This window comes from Aplidium turbinatum, chromosome 12 (genome assembly GCF_918807975.1).
Source record: "Aplidium turbinatum chromosome 12, kaAplTurb1.1, whole genome shotgun sequence".
In the NCBI taxonomy this organism is placed as follows: domain Eukaryota; kingdom Metazoa; phylum Chordata; class Ascidiacea; order Aplousobranchia; family Polyclinidae; genus Aplidium; species Aplidium turbinatum.
In genome coordinates this window covers 3,085,533-3,110,457 of record NC_137483.1, presented here as the reverse complement: position 1 = coordinate 3,110,457, position 24,925 = coordinate 3,085,533, and the positions used below count along the sequence as shown (strand labels likewise).

The 24,925-nt window shown below is 36.6% G+C and overlaps 3 protein-coding genes across 3 annotated transcripts; 1 reads left to right on the top strand and 2 right to left on the bottom strand.

The window, feature by feature from the left end:
- The first annotated feature begins 4,921 nt into the window (after nucleotides 1-4,921).
- LOC145781294 (uncharacterized) lies at nucleotides 4,922-5,827 on the top strand. Its single transcript, XM_082593070.1, has one exon. It carries the CDS (start codon nucleotides 4,922-4,924, stop codon nucleotides 5,825-5,827), a length of 906 nt encoding a protein of 301 aa, XP_082449196.1.
- Nucleotides 5,828-8,348: 2,521 nt separating this feature from the next.
- LOC145781292 (C-type mannose receptor 2-like) lies at nucleotides 8,349-16,900 on the bottom strand. Its single transcript, XM_082593067.1, has 5 exons — nucleotides 16,834-16,900; nucleotides 15,748-15,901; nucleotides 14,315-14,541; nucleotides 9,636-9,789; nucleotides 8,349-9,317 (listed from the first exon to the last, which is right to left on the bottom strand). Exons 1-5 carry the CDS (start codon nucleotides 16,898-16,900, stop codon nucleotides 9,065-9,067), a joined length of 855 nt encoding a protein of 284 aa, XP_082449193.1. The 3' UTR covers nucleotides 8,349-9,064.
- Nucleotides 16,901-19,993: 3,093 nt separating this feature from the next.
- On the bottom strand, nucleotides 19,994-22,735 carry LOC145781291 (C-type lectin domain family 17, member A-like). Its single transcript, XM_082593066.1, has 3 exons — nucleotides 22,598-22,735; nucleotides 21,510-21,663; nucleotides 19,994-20,243 (listed from the first exon to the last, which is right to left on the bottom strand). The coding sequence occupies exons 1-3, from the start codon at nucleotides 22,662-22,664 to the stop codon at nucleotides 19,994-19,996; spliced, it is 471 nt and encodes a 156-aa protein (XP_082449192.1). The 5' UTR covers nucleotides 22,665-22,735.
- Between the last annotated feature and the right edge of the window lie 2,190 nt (nucleotides 22,736-24,925).

Below are 24,925 nucleotides of genomic sequence, written 5' to 3'. Positions count from 1 at the left end.
CTTGTCAGTGCTCAGCTCAAACCGTTGTGAAAGTTTCCAGTAGTGCCACCGAAGTACCATGTCGACCTATGCATTCCACCAGTTAGGAATATATACTGTACTTACTAAGTTGGAGATAAATCGAAGTTGTATTTATAGGCATTTTTCTTTATACAATTCATTAAAATAAGTATATTTTTCAACAACAATGCTTCATTTCTGCAAACGCACGTTTTCCATGCTGCCAACAGTTTCAATCTTGAAATGAAACAAACCAACACAGGCCATCGTCACTAAGCAAAATGTTATGACGACCACTATTACTTTCTGTTGTTACGTGACAATATGAGCCACCACTATCAATCAGAACTTGTTTTTTCGGACATAGGCCTACTGCACATTGCATGTTACGTGATTATGATGGCGTACAACTGTTCCAGACCGACCATTCCCATCTGTTTTATCCAATCAAATTAGTTAAAAATAATGCTGCAATCAGGCTGCACAAATTTATTGATGACTCAGAACTCGTGACATTCTGTATAATAATATGCAGATGTTACAGAAATTCTCTTCAAAAAGAAGACCTAAAACATAGCATTCCGAATTCGTCATAGAGAGCAATGTATTCCTGACCGGCGCGAGGCTATTTTGCACCCTTGGCAAGCTTTAATTTTTGCGCCCCATAGCTCAACATTTTACTGTAATAAATAAACAACAAAAGTTCTAATTTTTTTTCGATTTCTTTAACTCAAGTTGTTATTGGTTTAACCCTTTTACAGTAGTTAGTGGCAGTTCAAAACTATAAGGTTTTATCTCACTTTTAATGCTTACTATTTTATTTGTAAAATTTGTTACCAAATCCGGCATATTGAGTGCATAGTCAGTCTCAATGTATAGGCCTATCGTAGCCACTCGCATTGCATGGGCGCCGATCCCTATAGGACAGCGGGGACATGTCCCCACCATATTTTTACGTGTCCCCGGCATCTTTTTACATTATTTTTATAATGTAAAAGGGAAAATATTTAACGAATGTCACAAAATTATTATTCAGACTTTTAAAATCTATTGAAAGCAGGGGACAACATTTTTGTTTTATGCGAGGAAACCCCGTCCGTAGTAGAAATGTTTTATTATGCGGGGAAACCTTGGCGCAACTCGCAAATAGTTTTTGTTTTGGTTACGCCAGGGCCATTAGCATACGCTGGGTTATTAGCGTCATTGTCTGTCATTCAGTGTCTGGAACGTTGTTACAAGGCTGGGCAAGGTTGCACGGTGACTGTGGCTGGCAAGCTTGAAAGTGCTGAACTCCGCCATCTACGCAGTGAAGAAGAACTTTATCGTGTCTTCGTAAATGCTGAGAAGCTAATGGAGGATTGCAACCAGTGTTCCCTCTAAGGTGCGCAACTGAGCAAATGCGCAGTACCACCAGACTATTTGTGCAGTAATATCTCATTCTTGCGCACTTGCAATTTCAAAATTTAAAAGTAAAATGATCTTCAACATTATTTTTGGACAGAACGCTTCTGCGCTTATCGCATTTATACCGGGTGCTGATGCACATCAGCATACAGTACCCTTTTGTTACATCACAATCCTTTGTCTTTGCTTCACAAACACTCCACACTTGTGGATGCAACTAATTTTATTACTTAGCCTAGCTTGCAAAAGACAGCCTATTTTCCAGTTTCGACTCTGAAGACTGGTTTTACTATTTACAGTAATTACATTTTCTGTTGGTAATTCATTTTAACTCAGCATTAAAATGCTCATGCTCACTAAATCAAATATTTGCTCAGCATGAAATTTTCTTAGAGGGAACACTGATTGCAACCTTGAGTCATTGAAACTATCATGTCCCAAAAACATCACAAATCGTTTTCAGCATGGACTTGGCCATGGTCAACCTCCTCAACTTCAAACACCAGAAACAAATTATCGGTCAGAGTATTTTGCAGCCATTGAGAGCGCGCAGCAAAATCTTACTGACTATTTCTGGTCGATCGATCTTGAGCACTACAAAATTCTACAAGAATCACGCTTGAGTGGAAAGCTACAATCACATGTGGTGAACGATTATTCTGAGTTCTCTGACACAGAGTCCCTTGCCTAAGAACTATGCTTCTTTTGAAAGCAGTAGGCTACAATGGAAAGTCGTTGGAAGACTTTCGAATGATATTCAAGAAGATGCCATCCGCTGTTAGGCAAATGTTTCCGCAAGTGGAACTTTTGCTCATTTCACCAGCCAGCTCGTGTTCATTATCAGCTGAACGGTCATTTTTTACCTTGCAACGTGTCAAAACTTGGTTACGATCTACCATGACACAGAGACGGCTAAATAATACAATTTTCTGCCCTGTGCACGACAAAGTTTTGAATTGGATCAACATCCATGACCTCTCCAAGGACTTCGTTTTTAATTCGCCGGAGACTCGTTGCCGAGTGTTTGGACGTTTGCTGTCCAATGCTGACATTGACAATCCTAAATCGCATTAGGCTTGTACCTATTGTTTTTGTTTGTTTGTCAGAACAGACCCCCGACCTTTCTAGCTCGCTTCGTTTCTACCTTTCCTAGTAAATGTCCCAACCAACTTTAGAGAGCGATCGGCGCCCATGTCGCATTGGCATGAGTAATCCAGAAGACAGCTCTGCGCCCCTTTGAAGGCTGCACCTTAGGCGACCGCCTAGTTTGTCTAATGGACTCGCTGGCCCTGAATGTACGGTACCGAAGATATTTTTGTAAAATTGAACAGTGCAACACCATCAGTATCATCATCATAAGCAGGCTACCAGCATCAATATCAGCGCTTGCTTTGCGATTAAGTCATGGCTAGCAGCGTTGACAGAAGGTGTTTTTAGACCCGAAAGGAAATAATTGTATGAGCCTGAAGTCGATCTAAGGTGCTTGGGAGTTAAGAGAAAACATGGCGTATCTTCTTTGTAGCCATGTTGTGATTTTTGCTCATACACATCTAAAAGTGAAACTGCTGCTACATCTTGAGATAATAAACAAACGTGTCTCAGATTCTTTTATACGATTACGTTTTGTAGAATAACAAAAATCTGCCTTTATGAACGTTATCATGGTTTAACATGCACAGTAATCATATTTGTAAAGCCTAAAAGCCTGAAAAAAATCAAAAAAACTTTATTTCGATACTTCTCTTGTGTGAGTGGGTCGTTATAATTAGACCATTAGTGCGTCAATGCGCTTTTCATCTTTGTGTAGGCTATATGATTTATCGAGCTTATTTTTATGAATAGAGCTTGTTTTCAACATCGTCGTCGTCGTGTGAGCCTCTGGGCCCGAGGGTCTATCCTTTTACCACCCCAGATTCACGATGTTCCGGACTACACTGGAAGGCTACTAGAGAGCAGCCAGTCTTTGGTTTCATCATCCATGACACACAGACATGACAACATAATTATCAGGGAATACACAGCCACAACACTACGTGATAGAAACGGCGTAGTCTTCAATTAAATGAAGATAAATCCTCTGTTTGTCAAAAAACTATTGCTGTAATTAATCCTCCGATCAGCATTCAGCTTATTTTATTTTTTAATTTCTGCTCATCAAAGCGAAAAAGAATAATTCCATGACGTAACTATCAGTAAAATAAAATGTCTTCTGACAGGTGTTATAAAATAAGTAAAAATAAATTCCTTTTAAATTCCTTTTCCCTTTTGTATTGCATGACGTAACAATGGTCTAACTACCGGTATAGAAAACAGTATAAACGACGAAATGTATAATACAGTAGTTTCCGCTTACTAAGCCCACCTCGTGACCGGACGATTTTGGGCTTGTTAAGCGTGTGGCCTATTAAGGAGGGGACGATTCTCTGCTACTTCTAGATTCCGTGCAAGACCAAATTGGTGCAATAAGAGAGTGAGTTTATTAACAATGGCCTTAATAAGTGGAGATTATTGTACTGCACTTCACATAACTAATACTTTGTATAAATTATGGAGCTGATTCGACTCAAAAGTAAAAAGTGTTTCTATTCTTTTGAACTTAAAAATAAAAAATCTGCAGTTTTAAAAACAAACAATCGAGTTCCTCATTCAGTAATTTTTGAAACTAAATAAAACCCCTTTTAATTAATTGCATTACAAATACTTTCAGTCATAACAAGAGTGAGAAGACTTAAATGTAAAATTAATGAAGTCTGGGTTAGTTTTGCACTTTAATTTATGTTTTCACCGAATTTTCCTGAACACAAAATTGAGGTCTATGGAAAAAATGACTAAATTAAAAAAAAAATGAAAAATTGGTCAATCAAAATTAATCATGATAAAGAAAATGCAAAAAGTGCTGTTGAACATTTTAATCAACTTGAATTCTCTGAAGGAAGTGGCAAGTTGGTCAGGTTTTTCTTATTTTTTTTTTGCTTGAAGACAAGTTCGGATGTTTATTGTTGTAAATAAAATCAGGTACGTTCGGAAACTTGCAAGTTATGACTTATTGATAAAGCTTTCGCCACCGTAAAGGCGGATTTTTCAGTATCGCATTCAAATACAATATTTTGCATCAAAGAGATTGAGAATATAGGCTGCCTCATTAAATTGATCCAAGGGTATTGTACAGCTTTTGCTACACAACTATGCCTTCTGTACACCTATCATTCTTACAAAAGCAAAACTATAAACTTTTACCGATGCGAAAGATATGTGTCGTGTGTTTCTGAGCACGGCGCTCTGTCCCTCAAGCTTATTACTCAGTTAATTATTGCCTTGTTTTCTACACGCCTTGGTTCTACGTTTTCTTCATTCGTTCATTCATTCAGTTCTGTTGTTGCAGCATTATGTACGTTCGGAAGCAGTTATTTATATATCCTTTTATTTGCAGATGTAGTTGCTTTCTATTTTATTAAAGCCTTTGCAAGGTTGTTGTACAAGTGAATAAAGTTTACTTCAATTTAATAAAATAGTAGCTATGCATAAGTTCATGCAACCCCAAGTGTTTGGGGTCGACACAAACTCCCCGGAAGCCTCAAGAAAGTGGCTTCTTGAAGACAATGTCTTGGAACTACAAAGAGTTTTTGAAAAAGCTCGGTCGGTTTATGATGCCCAACGTAATGCCGAAGCGTACGTTATGCCCCCTGGCGGCGAAGCTTTGAATGATCCTCTAGCTGTGTGCGAGTCACGTTCTTGGGATTCCCAATCCAGCAACAAAACGCCACCTCGCAAAAGCGACTGCCTTGCAATAGAGCAGAAAAAATGCTTCTTTTGTGGCAGAAGACTTCATCCCAGAGACAAATGTCCTGCCAAAGAACAGATTTGCTACAAATGTAACAAAAAAGGCCACTTCGCTAATGTGTGCCGTTCGACGAGCAGTAACGCAACCGCTGCATGTCAATCAACAAGCTTGGCAGCTCTCACATCGATGTCTAAATCAGATCAAAACGTAAACATATCCATTGAGATCAATGGAAAACTAGTTAAATGCCTTATTGACACGGGCGCCCAAAACAACCACATAAGCCATGAATTCAGTAATCGCGCTAACTTGAAAGTAAGCTATAGTGACGAGCAGCATGTGGATTTAGCTGTAAAAGGCTCATCAGTGAAAACTCGAGGCTCCTGCTTTGCAACTCTACAACTCCTGGATCGCGATTATGCTGATGTGAAATTCAATGTCATGGACGGACTACTCTGGGACGTAATTCTTGGACGTGAGTTTTTACAACAGCATAAATGCGTAAATTTTAACTTTGGAGGATCTGAACAACCTTTGAACCTTGGGGCCTTAAAACCTTTGAGGAGCCCAATGCCAGTACGTTTATTTGAGCATATGACAGGAGACTGTTGCCCAATTGCTTCCAAATCACGTCGATATTAGCTGATCAAAGTTTTATTAAGAATCAAGTCGCTCAACTCTTGCGTGATGATGTTATTGAACCAAGCACGTCACCATGGCGTGCTCAATTGGTAATTGTAAAAAATGAAAACCATAAAAAACGCATGTGCGTGGACTACAGTCAAACAGTAAACAAATTTACTTTGCTCGATGCCTACCCGATTCCGAACATGCAAAGCATTATAGATAATGTTTCTCAGTACAAGTGGTTTTCTACTCTGGATCTACGCAGCGCTTATCACCAAGTTCCCTTGCTGCCTGAAGAACAAGAGTACACCGCCTTTGAAGCCAACGGACAGCTGTATCATTTTAAAAGGATTCCGTTTGGCCTTAAGAATGCAGTGCCTTGTTTTCAACGAGTTATCAATGGAATCATTTCGAAATATGCTTGCAAAGGAACATTTGCCTATCTTGATGACGTTACGGTGTGTGGTGAGACGCGCGAGGAGCACGATAAAAATCTTCAAGTTTTCCTGGGTGCTGCAAAAGACTGTAATCTAACGTTTAATGAAGACAAATGTAGTTTTTGCGTAGAAACAATAACATTGTTAGGATATCGCATCTCAAAAGGTGTGGTTGAACCAGATCCTGAAAGAGTAAAACCAGTTATTGAAATGCCTGTTCCTAACACTGTTAAAGAACTTCAACGCGTGGTAGGCATGTTTGCTTACTATGCGCAGTGGATCCCTCAGTACTCGGAAAAATTAAACCTCTGGTTTTGTCAAAAAATTTTCCACTTGACAAGCAAGCAATACAAGCTCTCTCCACGTTGAAAAAAGATTTGAGCATTGCTACTCTTGGGACAGTAAATGAACAACTCCCGTTTGTGCTTGAAACCGACGCATCCGACAACGCAGTATCAGCAACGCTGAATCAGCAAGGACGCCCTGTAGCTTTGTTTTCGAGGATGCTAAACAAGAGTGAAATTCGATATTCCAGCGTAGAAAAGGAAGCTTTAGCGATCGTCGAAGCAGTACGAAAATGGAAGCATTTCCTAAGTGGTCGTCATTTCACGGTTGTGACGGATCAAAGGTCAGTTTCATTTATGTACTCAAGCACAAATCATAACAAATTGACTTTGGCTTACAAAGCCAACATAGTGTGGTTAAAGTCAACATTTAGCTTATATGAGGCTGTATCATACAAAAACGTAACATTAAATAAGCCAATAACGCGGTTAAAGTCAACATCGAGAGTATATATTAGGTTTTATCATACAAACCTAATACTTTTTTTATAACTAGTTATCTGGCAAAACCAAATATACGCCATATTTTAATAAACAAACAAAAACTTGGCTCAAATTTCATTCTTAAAAATTTTGTTTGGTTGTCCCCTCCAGCCTTCCAAAAGTCAACTTCGAGTGTTTTACCTTGTTAGTTTTACAGCTATGAACACAAAAAGTCGTTTATCTCGAAAACTTGAAAATGGCGGATATTAGGTTATGACAAATCACGGGAGAGCTGATGTCAACAACACATTGTGGGTTCAACATTTTGTAGTGAAACGGTACCAGCTCAGTGGCCGAGTGGTTTCGCTTTCGGCTCTCATACTGGTAGATCTGAGATCGATTCCAGGTCGGGTTAAACCAAAGACTAAAAACGATACCGATTGTGTCCTTTTTTTGCATAACGCAGTGAGAATAAGTCGGGTAATAAAGTGGTAACATCGCATGTAAACCAACCTGATATAAAATTAAAAATGAGCCCTATCGCTAAAAGATCTTAGCTGTTGTAGAGCGACAATAAATAAAACCATGACATTATTATTATAATTATCAGTGAAACGTCGTTCTAAAGCCGACTAGAGTTAGTTGACGTGTGTATTTAAGGTAACTATCTAAACTGATTTAGATTTGTACTCGTTAACTTTAACTAAAAGATTTACTAACTGAAGGGATGTCTGTTTATTTTGTTTTAAGTTTTTTAAAAGTTGTACGTAATCACTGTCCAGACAACCACTTTATCTTGTCCAGATCAGGTAAAGATTATATGTCTTTAATTTACATTTTTATGCTTATACTGCTTATCTTAAAACAGTACTGTATTTTGAATGTCTTCAACACCCATTTAGGAAATAAGCGTCTACTCTATACAAAGACTTAACCTGCTGAAGAAATACCTAATAGGCCAACAGTGCTTGTTCAACTGGGAGGCGCGCCCCGTTGGGGAGCGTGAAAGTGATAGGCTGTCGCACTGGCATGTTACTGTATTGTGCAAGTCGTGAACAGAAATGTTGGTAACACCTTACGCGTCACGATTATTGACAGGTAGTGTTCCCTAGTTGTGACTATTTCTTAGCGCTTTTAGTTGCGGTTCCGCTTTTTATTAAGGTTTTTTATCCTAGCGCTTAATATAACGGTTGTTGTTTAGCCCATTGTTCGGTAACAATAGCTGTTTGTGACGTCTTTGTATGAAAGTAGCTTTATGGCACTTGGAAGCGTCAAAACACAAGCTCGGAACAAACTGAACTGTGGAGTGTGAGCCTAACATGCAATGTGCATTGTTTATTTGTCTTCAACTAAGCCACGAATAAAACTAGTCACTTTAAAAGGCCGCTAAATCCTTCGAAGAAAAGTAAATATAGTGATCCAATTAATCTTTTGATTTAGCCTACAGTAGGCTACGTACGATGGAAAATTAACTTGTTTTAAGATCTAAAACATGTAAACTTTATGTACTTGATTTTAATTTACAGCATAAACGACATAAGAGGGCACACAGTTTTTCAAGTGACGCCAAGAAGGGCGCAACTCAATTTAAGAACTCCTACTATAAACAATAAGAGTTTTATTCAGGTATTTCTCTCTTGACTGCAAAGTAAGATAATTGGTTAAAAAAAAACAAGGCCCCAATAGGATTCGAAATTGCCTCCCACAGATGAAGTAGATGAGCTCATAAAACGAAGCTAAATTCTTATGTGTATGTTCTACAATCTACATGGCCAAACCCATTGCAAATGCATCAGAAATCAAGCAAAGCAACTGAACATGAAAAACAAACACTTTTATGGAAATCATTTCAGTGACCTGAGATTGTTTTCATCAAAAGATAACGTCATCAATCGAGCAGTATTGCCTCATAAGATACAACTGTCACATCAAAAGTTATTGCTTGATAAAAATATGTCGACACACACACATGCAACGTTGATGGAAACCTAAACATTGTGAATAAGCTTCAGAATTGTTCAGTTATATTGTCTGCAGAGTCGTTTTTGTTAAATTTTGGCTTCACACAAGGCATATTGCCAATTGCTGCACCGGCTATCGTTAGCTTTGAAGTTTGTCTGAAGCATGATTCCTCCACAATCCTCATTCCCTCCTGTGTTGTTGGGTTCGCCACCCCACCAGAGCGCGGTTCCAGGAAAGGCTCGTGTCCCATCCACCCACATCCAATGGCCTTCCCGCTTAGCATCGGTCAGTCCAATCCAGGTGAACTCATTTTTCAACAGCATGATATTGGCAATAGCTCTACACGCAAATATATGACTAAATTATAAAAATGTTTCTTATGTTTTTATAACGTCAAATGGCGCAGTGAATATTCAGATTTTAAAACACAAGTCTAGTACATGAGAATTTGACACTTCTCACCACAAATAATTCAGGAATAAAGAATGCAAATACAAAGTATTACATAGACCAAGTATTTTTATATTTTACATGCAATAACTTAAGAAATGAGTAAACTTGTTCAATGATCAAATTATCTGCGTTAGTCTTCTTTCATATATATGTTATCTTAGTGGCAATTTATTTTAACGATAAGTTAATGCTTCAATTACTCACACTCTGTAACCATAATCCTTCATCATATGAACTGCTAGATCTCCTCCAATGGATTGGCAATACTCTCTCGCACCTTGCCAACTCATCCGCCTCCAGTACACATGATACTTGTATCCATGTGCAGTATGAAACCATCGGTCATGAATTACACGGCCTTCAATAAATATTCAATCAAAAGTATTAGAATTCTTCTTGGCAGTTAAAATAAAACTGTCATAATGGTGGTTGAGATAGCAAGTTGTGTTTTAGTTGTCTCACTTTCTCTTTTTAGTCGAAACTAGTGACAATCATCAAATTGTTAAGAAATGTTCCATCACAATACTTACTTTCTGCCGTCATAATGGCAGTCCCAGCAACTACCAAGACACAAACCAAGCTCGACAAAGAAGCCATGTTTTGCAAAACCAGAAATAAATTCTATGAAGTTAGTTACAACAATAAAGTTATGTCTTGTGCGGAAAGCTAATTCAAACAAAAACATTTCGGAATTTATTTCTTGCGTAATGTTGTGGCTTTGGTTCCATAAATTTTCAAATGAAATTTTATACTGATAAATTGTTTATATTATTATAATTATTTCGAAATCCAAGCAATTTCATCGAGAACTCTAAATCTCAACTGAACGAGCCAGATCCTCGAAACATAGAAAACTGAACAAAACTTGTCAGTGCTCAGCTCAGACAGTTGTGGAAGTTTCCAATAGAGCCACCTTGTTAGATATACCATGTCGACCTATGCATTCCACCAGTTAGGAATACATACTGTACTTACTAAGTTGGGAATAAATCGAAGTTGTATTTATAGGCGTTTTCCTTTATACAATTCATTAAAATAAGTATATTTTTCACCAACAACACTTCATTTCTGCAAACGCACGATTTTCATGCGGTTAACAGTTTCAATCTTGAAATAAAACAAACCAACACAGGCCATCGTAACAAAGCAAAATGTTATGACAACTATTACTAGTTTCTATTGTTACGTGACATTATGAGACACGACCGTCAATCAAAACTTGTTTTCGTCACGTGTCAGATGCACTGCACATTGCTTGTTACGTGATTATGATGGCGTATAACTGTTCCAGACCGACCATTCCCCTCTGTTTTATCCAATCAAACTAGTTACAAATAACGCTGCAATCAGGCTGCACAAATTTTGTGATGACTCAGAACTCGTGACATTCTGTATAATAATATGCAGATGTTACAAAAATGCTCTTCCAAAGAGAAGACCTAAAACATTGCATTCCGAATGGTCATAGAGAGCAACGTATTCCTGGCCAGCGCAAGGCTATTTTGCACCCTAGGCAAGCTTTAATTTCTTTCGCCCCATAGCTCAACACTTTTCTGTAATAATTAAACAACAAAAGTTCTAATTTTTTTTCGATTTCTTTAACTCAAGTTGTTATTGGTTAAACCCTTCTACAGTAGTTAGTGGCAGTTCAGAAATAGATGTTTTTTTTCTCACTTTTATTACTTGATTTTCTATTTGTAAGTTTTGTAACCAATTTTGTCATATTGAGCGCATAGTCAGACTCAATGTATAAGCCTATCGTAGCCACTAGCAATGACATGGGTGGTCCAGAAGACAGCTCTGCGCCCCTTTGAAGCCTGCGCCCTAGGCGACCGCCTAGTTCACCTAATGGGTTAGAATGTACTGAATTTTTAGGCGTTTTTTTTTCTTTCAAATAAAATTGCTTGCACAGCAGTTACCTTTCAGCTAGTCTATAGGGCCTGGTATCAGCCGAAAAGAAAATATATCATTAAAAATTAGACTCCGTTTGTTACGTAATAACTGAATACAATTATCTTGGGGGCCATTGTGGAAAAGTAGGAAGGGATAATTTTAATTTTAACTTTATTCCTGGATTTGGGATACAGCAATACATTCTAAGACCTCTAAAAAAATCAAGTTTGAAACTTTGTCCAAAAATCCTCCTCCGACCCTGAAAATTACTTTTTGCGTAAAATTACCTTGTATTGCATTGACGTCATTTTTCTATTGTATTTAACTCTTTCGCGCCCAGCATCATTTTAAAATGATTTGCGGTTTAATGCGAAACGCCCAGCATCATTTTAAAATGATTTGAGGTTTAATGCGAAACGCCCAGCATCATTTTAAAATGATGCTGTTTGATGCGTGATATAAGACTTTGTCTTTGTAGCAGAATATTTATAAATTTACTGGTCCCTTGTAAAATGCTTATTTTATTGATATTCTCGTGTTTTTCAAAAAAAAAAAATTGCTCAAATTTGACAAAGTGTGGTTACTTTAGCCAACAACAGTTAAAAGAAAAGTATGTACTAAAGGAACAAGGCATGTTTGATTTTTCCTTGACACTTCATATCATTAGGAAGTCCACTGAAAAAAAAAATCTTTTTAGCTTCTACAGAAAAGGTGGGAGTATTTTTTTTGTAAGATGCTTCATTTTCACAAAATTTTTACCAAAAAAAAAAGTTAAAAAAATACACATTTTGAAAATACTGGATCTTCAAATATGTTGTATTAGGAAAATAGGTTCTAACATTTATAGTCAGAACTTGAAATTATCTTTCCAATGAGATATTCCACGTCGAAATACACAATCGGTGTCACGCGTGTCAACTCGTTAAAGTTAGAGAAAAAACAGCAAAAATGCCTGGGTTTTGCGGTCAAACCGTGCAAAATCGCTGGGCGCGAAAGAGTTAAAGTGCAAATATTAGTTGCTGCTGTACCAAAACATAATGTTGCAAGACAACCGCAAACAGTTTTTCCAGTCTTGGTTCATCGTAAAACACCGGAAAGTGGTCATTTCGATTTGTGAGTATGACTAGGCACATGGGCAAAGGCGTTCCGAAAATACAGATATTTTGTATAGAAAAAATATAGAATAGGTTACCACATTAAATTGATCCAAGGGTATTTCACAGCTTTTTCCACACAAGTATGTCTTCTTAAGTGAACGTATCATTCCTATATATGTAGAACTATCAACCTTTACCGATGCGAAAGATATGTAGTCACTGACGATGCCACACTTTTGTGGGCAAAGCTTCACAATGCACTTGAAATTATCACTTTAATGGAATAACGTACTCACTACTTCTTCGACTAGTATTGATCGCACTACGCATCCATTGGGATCATTGGTAAATTTAAAAGAAGATTGAAAGGTTTATTCGCAAATTTTTATTTTCGAATTTTGTATTTCTTTCAGGAACTGAGAGAACTGAGAAACCAAATCGAGCTGATAAAGCAGTCAGTTTTAAAATAAGTTGCTCAATGTACCTCTGTTGCATATTGCATCAATTAATTATTTTCTCAATACACACAAATATATTTCTAGGCGAATCACTTTGATCTTATACACTAGGTCCGAAGACAACGATCGATTTCGATCTGCTAGATCATTTTCATGTAAATTTATTCAAATAGAATATATATTTGCTTATATCAAAGATTGTTATCAGTTTGACACTTGTCAGAAGATATTTCTTTCCTTTTTTGATCATTACCTTAATTATTACCAATTATAACACCCCAATAACTACCGCGTAAAATATCTCAACATCCGCTTGTAAAATATAAAAAGAAGTTTGCCATCGAAGCTGAACTTAGTAGTCAACAACAAAAAGCCAGATCGTTCCGCTCACTTTATTCATGGGTGAAAGAATACATGGCCTTGATTAGGAAAATTTTTAACAAACATAAATTACAAATAATTAGAGAGCTTCGGTAGAGAGTTTGTCTTGTTGAACCATAGGCATACGAAGCCGAGCAACGTGATCAAGTTTAACATTTCAAGTTTATTACATTTACATAAACATAAAACTACGCAACAAATTAAGTATCGAACGTTTTCGACATCAAACTACGCAACAAATTAAGTATTAAGAGGACATCTTGTGATGTCGAAAACGTTCGATACTTAATTTGTTGCGTAGTTTTATGTTTATGTAAATGTAATAAACTTGAAGACGTTAAGTTAAACTTGATCACGTTGCTCGGCTTCATATGCCTATGGTTCAAATACTTAAGAGATAGACATAACGTCATCAATCTAAGAGTGTTACAGTTAAGAAGGCGCGATCTTCCTGGCGTCAGCACTACCTGACTTCACTGTAGAACAGGGAGCATTGTGTTTTGCTAACCATACCGGTGTAGCCTCTACACTAGCCATCAAGACTCTTCTCAAAAACATGTGTTTCACGGCAATCGAGTGTAGCAAGAATTCAGCGATAGAAAGAACTAATGGTGCGGTACTGATGAGCCCAGCCTCATGGGCGAAACACGTGTCTATCGCTGAGCTCTTGCTACACTCGACTGTCGAGAAACTTAAGAGTGTAACGCCACATGATGCAATTCTTACAAGAAGTTATCTATTGGAGCACATCTGTATTGTTGGAGGGTTTGTAAAGTAAAATCTTTTATTCAGCTGAATATAGTGATAAGCTTGTTTTGAAAACCAGACTTATGTTTTATTAAAATATCAAGGTAATGATTACAATTTAATCAGAACCAATCAAGTGTGACAAGAAGGAAAGTTATCCGGTTATATCTCCATTTAATCTATTTGACCGGTCGTACGTGGTGGGGTTGGAATTAGATAGTAAGATAGTATACATTCTGAGTACTCAGTAAAGTCCACAAAATTTCTGCAATTGTCCTTTAAACTTAAATTGTGTCCTCGCAAAGACCATAATGAGCGGTTGTGCACTCTCCGTCATTGGTTCTGAAGTTTCGTCCGGAATTTATTCCTCCGCAGTCCTCATTGTTCTTATTATTGGGCTCCCCACTCCACCAGTGGGTGTTTGACCGAGTGGCTGTTGTTCCATCCACCCACTTCCATTGCCTCTCGTATACCAGGTCGTTAAGTCCAATCCAGGTAAACTCGTCTCTCAGCAGCATGGTGTTGGCTATGGCTCTGGAAACCAATATATGTTGTTGCTAACTTGTAGGTAAGGCTACAAAACATTTTTAAGGAATTAGAAATATTACATAGGCCAATAAAAAAAACTTAATTTTTTTAGTTTTTGGAATGTTAAACCTAATTTGATGTGGCCTATATTATGTGATGCGACGATTTCAAAAATGTAATCATTTTTTTTCATCTGGTTTAGTTTTTGAGATATAGTTATAGCCCCTGTGACGAGGGATTATACCTGGTTTCACCATACCATGTACCTCTACAAGAACAAAATGTATTTAAAATTTTGAAGGCATGTTATTGGTAGAGCATCAACATACTTGTAACCTATAAATGATATCTCAAACAACTTAAAGCTATCAAAAATATCATCAGCGCAAAAACAAGTGTAAAAATATCAGTCATATTAGGATATACATGATCAGTTTTTTTTGGGGGGGGAGCTTTTTTAAGTGCATAAGTTCGGAGACGTTTTTTAGCAGGCCTCAACAATAAACGGCCATAATTTTGGTTTAAACTTCATTAAGGCGACTGTTAGTTATGCATGATTAATGCAAAAGTTAATCGCTATATTGCAGAAACAACGGCGTACTCTGACGTAGAATTGGCAAAAGATCCCTTTCTCATCCAGCTGAAGTTTCTGTTTTTTTATTCAACAACTTTTTGGGACTTTGGATTTTTGGACTAAAAAAGTTTTCTCACATTGATTCAACCATTTCTAAATGAGCCATTGAAGGGATAGACAAATTTACTGGCTGGTATAGACAGTAGGCTAATGTGTTTGCGTTGTCAGTCAAATTGGGTGGCAGAGGTGCATTTTTTAAACTTTGTATCTTGCAAATATCTTCATTTCGTCGATATGTTTCTGTGTTGTGTCATATTGCTGCTGAACAGGTACTTTTTACCTGTTCAGCAATGTTGATAAAGTCAGTCGTGCTGACTGACCATACGTAAGAATTACTCAACATCTTCCAATAGCCGAATTTGCAGTGACCAGAAAAATGTAACATGTAATTTTGTAATTCAATGCCTGGTAAACAGTTTTATTCTGTATTTACAGTAAGAATCTTTCTGTTAACTTTTTTCCCATTACAGTAGTACACCAAGTTGAACGTGTTGGTTGTCATACATGATCACTGGCTCTGTAGCAGAAACATTTGTTTCTTTAAATTTATTTTGTGAAACTTCGGTTTGTTTACTCACACTCTCGTCCAATAATTTTTCATTCCACTTGTTGCCAAGTCTCCCCCAGCTCTTTGGCACCAATGCCTGGCTGCATGCCAGTTGTATTTCCCAGGGGTCATCCGGTATCTGAGTCCGTTCCCGAAATGAATCCAACCGTCATTGATCCTGCGACCTGAAATAACAATTCAGTTCAAGTTATTTGACTTCTTATGGAAATTTTCCTTTTGGGGCTGCGGGAGAGAACTCATCTTGGAAGCCTAATCCGGAACGCTTTACACAATTGTAGAGGCGTATAACAGCTCGCTCCAGCGAGGCCGTCAAGTGCCTGTAAGCTATTCCATCCACTAGGTGCCCGCTAAATGGACAACTATCTTTGACATGAGTGCCACAAGCCTCCACCAACTGTAAGGTTTGAACCAACGTTGCTAGCAAAGTGTTGCCGTTACGTCAGGGTCGTTGAGATGATATTTTGGCCCCGGTATCTACAAGAACATAACCCCTTAAACTTAAACCAAAGAATTTTTGAAGAAAACAATAACGCACTAAATAACATGCCTGTATATTTGCTTCCCAGCTTATTGAAAGACGTCGTACTTTTAAAATGATATTGTCCAGATCATGAAACACCCTTTGGGTATCTCTGTCAGCGCTGCTGCGTGTTGTGGCTTGCAGCTATTACATGGGATGACATTTTATTATCAGGGACTACCACAATCATCTAGTTATATTTGTAACTGCCAGCTTTTTAAAGATGTTATACCCCTGTTGTCATAAATCTATGCTTTCACTAAAAATTTGGGAAAAAAATAATATCCTCATCTATACTCCCGGACAAAAAAAAAATTACCAAATATCGGAAAACATAACAAAATTTATTCAAAAACCACAGTTTTCATTTCAAGCTTACCATAACTTTTACTCAAACAAGTAATTACATTAATTTGTTATCTCTGCCCCTTTAAGCTAGAAATCTACCTGAATAGATTACATGATAGTTTCAGTTGGGGCACATCTTTCCTTGCCGTGACGTCATTGCACTGACAAACTGCTTTGGACCAACTCATCCACAAACATCAAATTGTCAACAAACAAAACAACACTTACTTTCTGTCGTCATAATGACGCTCCCAGCAACCACGAGGAGGCAAAGTAAGCTTGGTAGGGAAGCCATGTTGTATGATAACAGAAACAAATTCAAAAGTGGCTAGTTACAGCAATAAAGTTATATCTAGCGAAATGGGCTGTTTGAAAACAAAAACCCTTGATTGGTCCGGACTTCACTTCCTTGCAAAATATTAAATAATTTGAAAAAACTTTAACTTTGTTTCGAAATAGTTTTTCTTTTTCTAGGATTTGTTATTTGATTTGATTGTAATCATTTAAAACTAACTGTAATTATCAAGTTTAACTTGGCTTTTAAAACAAAATGGTTTCAAATTTCTTTTAACCATTTTGTTCTTGTTTCTGCACAGTCTTTTTTATTTCATATCCTTTCTGTTGAAATTACTTTTTTAAATGAAGAATTTTATTCTATGTTGCCAACATATAGTTTGTTCTGATTGCTCGTAAGCATACCTGAAATAAGATATTTAAAAATTGTATTTTAATAATTATAAAACTTTTTTTGGGGTTGTCTTCTGGTTCACTTTTACTTGGGTAGAAATTGCACGGCCATGGGTTCAATCGGGTGCCATCCCATGGCATTCAATCTTGTTTAATAAATCAAGTTGCTCTGTCCATTCTCTTGGTCACTTGAAGTTAGCTTTCAGAGCCATGAAGTTTTGTCTGGGATATTGTCGTTGGGCGTCAACATCCAACCACCAGTGAGCTGTATGATGCAACAAAGATTGGTTCTTGCAACGCTTCACTGATGTCCGTTGTGGAAACTTCCAGCAGCCCTATCTTGTGGAAGCATCGATTGGGAAAACAGACTTACTAAGTTGCCAACTTATCGAACCTGTATTTATACGCGCTTTTGTTTTGTACTATTCATTTTGAGCATATTTTTTCAAACGCATTGTTTTAAAAATTCTTTTTTGTGCAAACGCACGAATTGCATAAAATCGGCTTCGTTACATTTTAAGCATGACAATGTTATTAAACAGTGTCATGGATAAACTAATGCAAGTTTAAACATAAACTAATGCAAGTTCTTTTGAAAAACACAAAATTTTTCCCAAAAATGTCACGAAGACCGATCGCTCGTTAATGTTTACGTGTTCTGACTTGGTGTCGGAAAATCCAGTAAATTGTTTTCATCACGAATCAAAAGTAGACATTGTGTGCTACGTGATGCCGTTGGCGTACCCCAAACCATGGCCTTCGTAGTACATTACTAGTTGCATGGCCGGTAGTTGCAACTAATTCTGCAATCAAACTAAAATCTAAATTTATTAAAGCGTTCAATCGTCGCTAGTTGACATGTTCCTACGCCGGACGTGTATGTTTATTTCATGAAGATTTACATTCTAGACTAGAGGATTGCAGCTAACCATATGACAACGAAAGAGGAAAGCCTTCCGACTGCGCTTATGTTAAGATTGGGCAGTGAATAGGATCCTTGACAGATGAAGTCGAAGGTTTAAGTTGCTATTTTCAAATCATTTTAAAGCAATTAATGCATTAAACCTGTAAGGACTTGTACTAAGCAAAATTATTTTTGTGGTAAGTCTCGAAATAACGTAATTTTGAACTACAAATTGTCATTACAAAGAACTGCCATTTGCTTTTGCTTTTTTGTGTTAATAACGAACAAACTACTGTACTTCACATCTATGCGACTCCTAATTACGACAATAACAGGTACAGCTTAGAGTGGCTATGCATCATATTATAGAAACATAAGAGTAAAATCTAATTTTTTATCTACACGGGATTCAAATCCACAACCTGAGAAAGCCAAATTTCAGTTGCTATCATTGCTTTCCATATCTTCTATTTAGAACGCTGTATTTCCTGGCACTGAGAAACGACTTTTATTTTCGTTTGGATATCAGACAAATCTACTTTATAAAATGTGTGCAGTCAAGTTGTTTATTGCATTTATTCATACGTCACAACTCATAATACATGCATTGCTAATTGTATTATTTAAATTAATCTCTCGATACTGTTAAAAAAAAAATTAGATCTACACAAATTGATGTAGTCTTATACATTACGGGACAGTTAAACATTGAAATCGATCTGCTAGATCATGATCAGTTAAGCTTATTCAAATAGAATCTACATTTGTTTATATCAAAGATTGTTATGAGTTTGACACCTGTCCGAAAAATTTTTTTGCTTATTTGATTATTACGATACCCCAATTATTACCAATTAAACTACTCCAACAACTAACTCGTAAAATATCTCAACACACTTCTACAGTATAAAGAATATATACAAAAAGGTGCGTTTAAATGTGGACTTGGTAGACGCAAAAATAAAAAGCTACAGTGATCTGTATCAATTTGCCTTACTCTATTTATACGTCAAAGCGGTTATATATATGTATCATATATTATCATGTATTATAGCCTATTATCATTTGCTACAATTCATTCTTGGAATATATAGCCTACATATGCATACACATATCAAATACAATTACTACTTTCTAAAACCTCCACAGCCTGTTTCACCCTAAAAGGGGGAACATCAGAAGGTCCTTATTCAAATAGAATAAATTAAATAGATTCCATTGGAGTAAGGACCTTGTGATAATCTCCTTTTTTTGAGGTGAAACAGTCTGTAAGTTAGAGGTTTTAGGAAGTAGTAAATATATTTGATGTTATTTGCTCTGATTGTTTTTTTGCTTGGCATTGAACACTTTTTGTAGTATTAATAGCATTTATTGTTTATGCATACATGTATGAGAAAAACAATCAAAGAAAACAAAGCACAAATACTTGGAGATATACAAAGCGTCATCAATCGAACTGTGTTGCGTCATTCAGCATGATTATTATATACAGATCTTTATAGATACAAGTTGGTGTAAGTTGTTGCTTTACAAAGAAAATATTTTCCTTCAGTGAAGTATAGCCATAGTTTCAGTTTGAAAACAAACTTACATTCTAAAACATCAACGTAGCAACTACAAATTCAGTAAGAACAATCATGCTTGGAGAGATTAAAAATTATTCGGTGATATCTTCCGTTGATCAAGTTTCCTGGTCGTATGTGGTGAGGTCTAACAGTAAGCCATACAAATTTTGAATAAGTTAGTAATTATCCAGAAATTCTGCACTTGTCCTCTGAAATTCTACATTCAATCGACTTAAATTCTGGCCTCACAAAGACCATAAAACATTTCATCGCAATCTGCGTCATTGGTTCTAAAGTCTCTTGCAAGATTTATTCCCCCACAGTCTTCGTCATGCTGATTATTTGGCTCCCCGCTCCACCAGTGGGTGTTTGACCGAGTGGCTGTTGTTCCATCCACCCACATCCATCTCCTCTCGTGTCTCAGATCGTTAAACCCAATCCAAGTGAACTCGTCTTTCAGCAGCATGGTATTGGCTATCGCTCTGGAAATTAATGCATTTTGTTCCTAACATGTACGTATATTTCAATAAAATTATAAAGATTTATTATTAGCGGAATGTATTTTGCAATACAACTTATTTTCCGCATGGGTCAGATCAGAAAAACTTCAACAAAACATCGATTTATAAACTCATCATTACTAAAGCTAAGTCAAATAGATTAAAGCTAAGTCTAAATCAATTTCTAGAAGATTATGTTAAAATAAATTGATCAAAATAACGTTATTTGTATGACAAATGATGTAATCTGAGTTACTCGAGCTTTGTCGTGACAGGCTGTGTAATCCGCCCTGTACCCCACTCATTTTAGTTTGTTTAATGGTTTTTAACTGTTTAAAAAAAAAGGAAACGCTGCTACAGAAGCTCGATATTTAGGCTAAAAGCTTAAATCATGTATGGTCGTATTTACTGCTTACCGAACCTGTTTGTTTATTTCGTTCAGATATTTTTCCGTTTGCAATTTTACATGAAAGATTTAAGCTGTAATTTTTTTTTTCATTTTTGCAAAATTTCCTCACTTGCTTTGCTCGCTCACCACATTTTCTTCAACAAACCAGTGATATTGGCAGGTATAGTTTCAAAACTGGATTAAGGGAGTAAAACTTTTTTGTGTTTCACAAACACTAAATAAATAATGTAATATTCTAAAGTGAACACTGCTCACTCCAATAACCTAGTTAAATAACAAATAAATTAATAAATTTCAGTGTTTATGGAGATAGGCTATAAAGTGAAATGTGCCGTCAAAATACTAATACAGTATTTTACTACTGTAGATGATGGTTGGAATAGTGTGGATAGATTTTTGAAGTTGTGGCCTGCTCAAAGGTTGTAGCACACTAAACTATACAAATTTTATGCATACATTGTATGCATAAAATACTCGTATGCCATACAATGCTCTACAAAGCGGGCGCAATCACTTAACATAGGACCTAATACTGCAGTGAATTTCAAAGCAAGATAATCTTCGCAAGACCGTGGTTCTAAAATTAAATCTGTCAGAAAACTTTTCTTATATTAAGCTATTATTGAGTTAAATGGTGACTGCTCAGTGGACTAACCATCTAAAAACAACAAGCATTTCTCCAAACTTGTATTAATCGCATTTTAAGAGAATCTTTCGGGTAATTTGTTTCCGATTAGCAGACCATGTGAATCGACTGGGTCGTGGTACATATCACTGGCTCTCTAACGAAACCATTCGTTTTCTTGATTTTTTTTGTAAAACTTAGATTTAGACCTCACACTCTTGTCCAATAATTCCACATTCCACTTGTTGCCAAGTCTCCTCCAACTCTCTGGCAATAATGTCTGGCTTTAAACCAGCTGTTTTTTGTATGGGTCAAACGATATTTGAGTCCGTTCCCGAAGTGGATCCAACCATCGTTGATTCTGCGACCTAGAAAATTAATTAGGTATAAATTCTTTGCTAAAGTCTCTTTGGAAGCCTTGCAAACATGCAGAGGCTGATAACAGTTCACTCCAGTGAGGCCACCAAGTGTTGTTACCTGTGAGCTATTTTATCCACCAAGTACCCGTTGAGTGGACAGATATCTTTGAAATGAGTTGCACAAGCCTCCACTCACTGTGAGAGTTGAACCAACGATGCTAGTAAAGTGTTGCCGTTACGCTAGGGTCGATGAGATGATATTTCGGCCCCGGTACCTACAAGGCATGGCGATCTGTATACACGTCGCCATGCTACAAGGTCAGAACCCCTTCAACTTAAACCAAAGCATTTTTGAAGAAGCTAGTAGGGCACTAAACAATAATTTTAAAATGATCTTCAGTCCAAATCATAGAAAATCCTTTTTATATCTCAGTCTATGCTGCTGCGTGCTGTGGCTTGCAATTATACCTGGGTTGACATTTTGCTATCAGGGACTACCACATCTAGTTATATTTGCACTAGCCAGCTTTTTTAAGATTCTATATCCGTGTTGTCACATAAGGGGCATCATTAGAAAAATGATCTAAACATTTGTTGAAATGAAATACGAAAGTCTATGCTTTTACTAAATAAAAATGAGAAAAATTAACATCCTCATTTACACCGGGAAAAAAAAACAATCACCAAATATGGAAAAACGTAACACAGTTGATCCAAAAACCACAGTTTTCATTTCAAGTTTTTTCCATAAATTTTACTCAAACAAGTTACATTAATTTGTTATCTCTGCCCCTTTTAAGTAGAAATCTACCTGAACAGATTACATCATGATAGTTTCAGTTGGGGCACATCTTTCCTTGCCGTGACGTCATTGAACTGACAAACTGCTTTTGACCAACTCATCCACAATCATCAAATTGTCAACAAACAAAACAACACTTACTTTCTGTCGTCATAATGACGCTCCCAGCAACCACGAGGAGACAAAGTAAGCTTGGTAGGAAAGCCATGTTTTGTGATAACAGAGACAAATTCAAAAGTGGCTAGTTACAGCAATAAAGTTATATCTAGCGAAATGGGCTGTTTGGAAACAAAAACATTTGATTGGTCCGGACTTCATTTCCTTGCAAAATATAAAATAATTTGAAAAAACTTCAAGTTTGTTTCGAAATATTTTTTCTTTTCCAAGGATTTGTTATTTAATTCGATTGTAATCTTTTAAACTTGCCATAATTATCAAGGCTAAGTAGGCTTTTAAAACAAATAATATTTCAAATTTCTTTTAACCATTTTTTTGTTGTTTCTGCACAAAGTCTTTTTTATTTCATTTCCTTTCTGTTTCAAATTACGTTTCTAAAAGAAGAATTTTATTCCATTTCACCTACATATACTTTGTTCTAATTGCTCGAAAGCATACCAGTTGTAAGATACTTAAAGTTGTATTTTAATAATTATAGATCTTTTTTCGGGGTTGCCCTCTAGTTCCCTTTTACTTGGGTAGAAATTTCATGGCCATTGGTTTGATCGGGTGTATTCCCATGTCATTCAATCATGTTTAATGAATCGCGTTGCTCTGTCCATTCTCTTGGTCACTTGAAGTTCGCTTTCAGAGCCATGAAGTTTTGTCGATTATCTTTGCAAGTCAACGTCCATCCACCAGTGAGCTGTATGATGCAACAAAGATTAGATCCTTGCAACGCCTCATAAATGTCTGTTGTCGAATCTTCCAGCAGCCCAATCTTGTGGAAGCATCCATTGGGAAAACAGACTTATCAAAAACTTAAGCTGCCAACTAATCGGAGCTGTATTTATACGCGTTTTTGTTTTGTACTATTCATTTTGAGCATATTTTTTCAAATGTATTGTTTTAAAAATTCTATTTGTGCAAAAAGCACGAATTGCAAAACATCGGCTTCGTTACATGCATGAAAACATTATTAAACAGTGTCATGGTTGAACTAATGCAAGTTTAAACATAAACTAATGCAAGTTCCTATAAAAAACACAATTTTTTTTCAAAAATATCACGAGGACCGATCGCTCGCTAATGTTTACGTGTTCTGACTTGGTGTGGGAAAATCCAGTTGACTTGTTTTCATCACGAATCAAAAGTAGATATTGTATGCTACGTGATGCCGTTCGGGTAACCCCAAACCATGGCCTCTGTAATACATTAGTAGTTGCATGGCCGGTAGTTGCAAATAATTCTGCAATCAAACTAAAATCTAAATTTATTAAAGCGTTCAATCGTCGCTAGTAGAAGATCTACTACATTCTAGACTAGAGTATTGCAGCCAACCGTATGACAACGAGAAAGGAAAGCTTTTCGACTGCGCTTTTTGTCGAGATTGAGCAAGGAATAGTATCTTTGACAAAGGGGGCCCAAGGGTTAATTTTGGACCAGTACCCGATATAAATTTATCGGCCCCTTAGCTTTTCACAAAGCCAGGAACTTAAAGGAATCAACGCTTGTTCTTTGCATACCGTGCATTTTCATAGAAGTGTCTTGACTATAGGGAGCCCGAGGATTAGATGATGCAGGACCTAAATTATCTTCTCAACTAATAACTCGATATCTTCAATTGATGATACTTTCAAACACTGGCTGAAGTGTCAGAAGCACCACAAATAAAATGTGCACACTATACGATTCTACAACTATCTTATAATACCTTGAAAAGCGAAGCCAAGTGTGATATTTTTTGTGTCATATTTAGCTCAGGTATGGTTTTCCAGTTAGACAGTATACACGCGACGTTGCTGGGTTTTAACAGTCGTTTAGAGCAGTGATGAGCAAACTTTTTATGACTGTGGACCATAAAAGTTTTTTAGAAATCTCTGTGGACCATAGCCTTTTTTGGATATCAGATTTATAATTGTGGCTTAAGTTTTGAAAAACAACATATTTATAAGTAATAAATTTAACCAAATATTTATAAGTAACAATTGACCAAATATCCTAAAATTTTACGTCAGTGCCTGCCTTGTTCTGGATGTTTGTCACACATTAAGTCATAATTACAAGTAAACGTTTGGTTCAATCTTAATCTTACTGTAGCCAATGGTATGTCACAAGCACAGTGAATACGGAGTTAAATTGCTAATAACTTAGCATTGGTACAAAGCCATAATAATATGGAAATAACTTTACCGAAAGTGTGTGTGTCTTGAATTATTTTATCCGTGGACCACCGAAAATTCTCTGTGGACCACTTGTGGTCCACCTGGACCACGTTGCTCTTCACTGGTTTAGAGCTACAATGTGTTGCAA

Coding starts and splice junctions, on each gene's coding strand:
- LOC145781291 (XM_082593066.1), bottom strand. CDS start 22,664: ATGGCTTTCCTACCAAGCTTACTTTGTCTCCTCGTGGTTGCTGGGAGC. Junction 21,664..22,597: donor CGTCATTATGACGACAGAAA/GTAAGTGTTGTT, acceptor TTAATTTTCTAG/GTCGCAGAATCAACGATGGT. Junction 20,244..21,509: donor TGGAATTATTGGACAAGAGT/GTGAGGTCTAAA, acceptor ATTAATTTCCAG/AGCGATAGCCAATACCATGC.
- LOC145781292 (XM_082593067.1), bottom strand. CDS start 16,900: ATGGCTTCCCTACCAAGCTTACTTTGCCTCCTCGTGGTTGCTGGGAGC. Junction 15,902..16,833: donor CGTCATTATGACGACAGAAA/GTAAGTGTTGTT, acceptor TTGTTATTTCAG/GTCGCAGGATCAATGACGGT. Junction 9,790..14,314: donor GTGCACAACCGCTCATTATG/GTCTTTGCGAGG, acceptor TATTTATTGAAG/GCCGTGTAATTCATGACCGA.
- LOC145781294 (XM_082593070.1), top strand. CDS start 4,922: ATGCATAAGTTCATGCAACCCCAAGTGTTTGGGGTCGACACAAACTCC.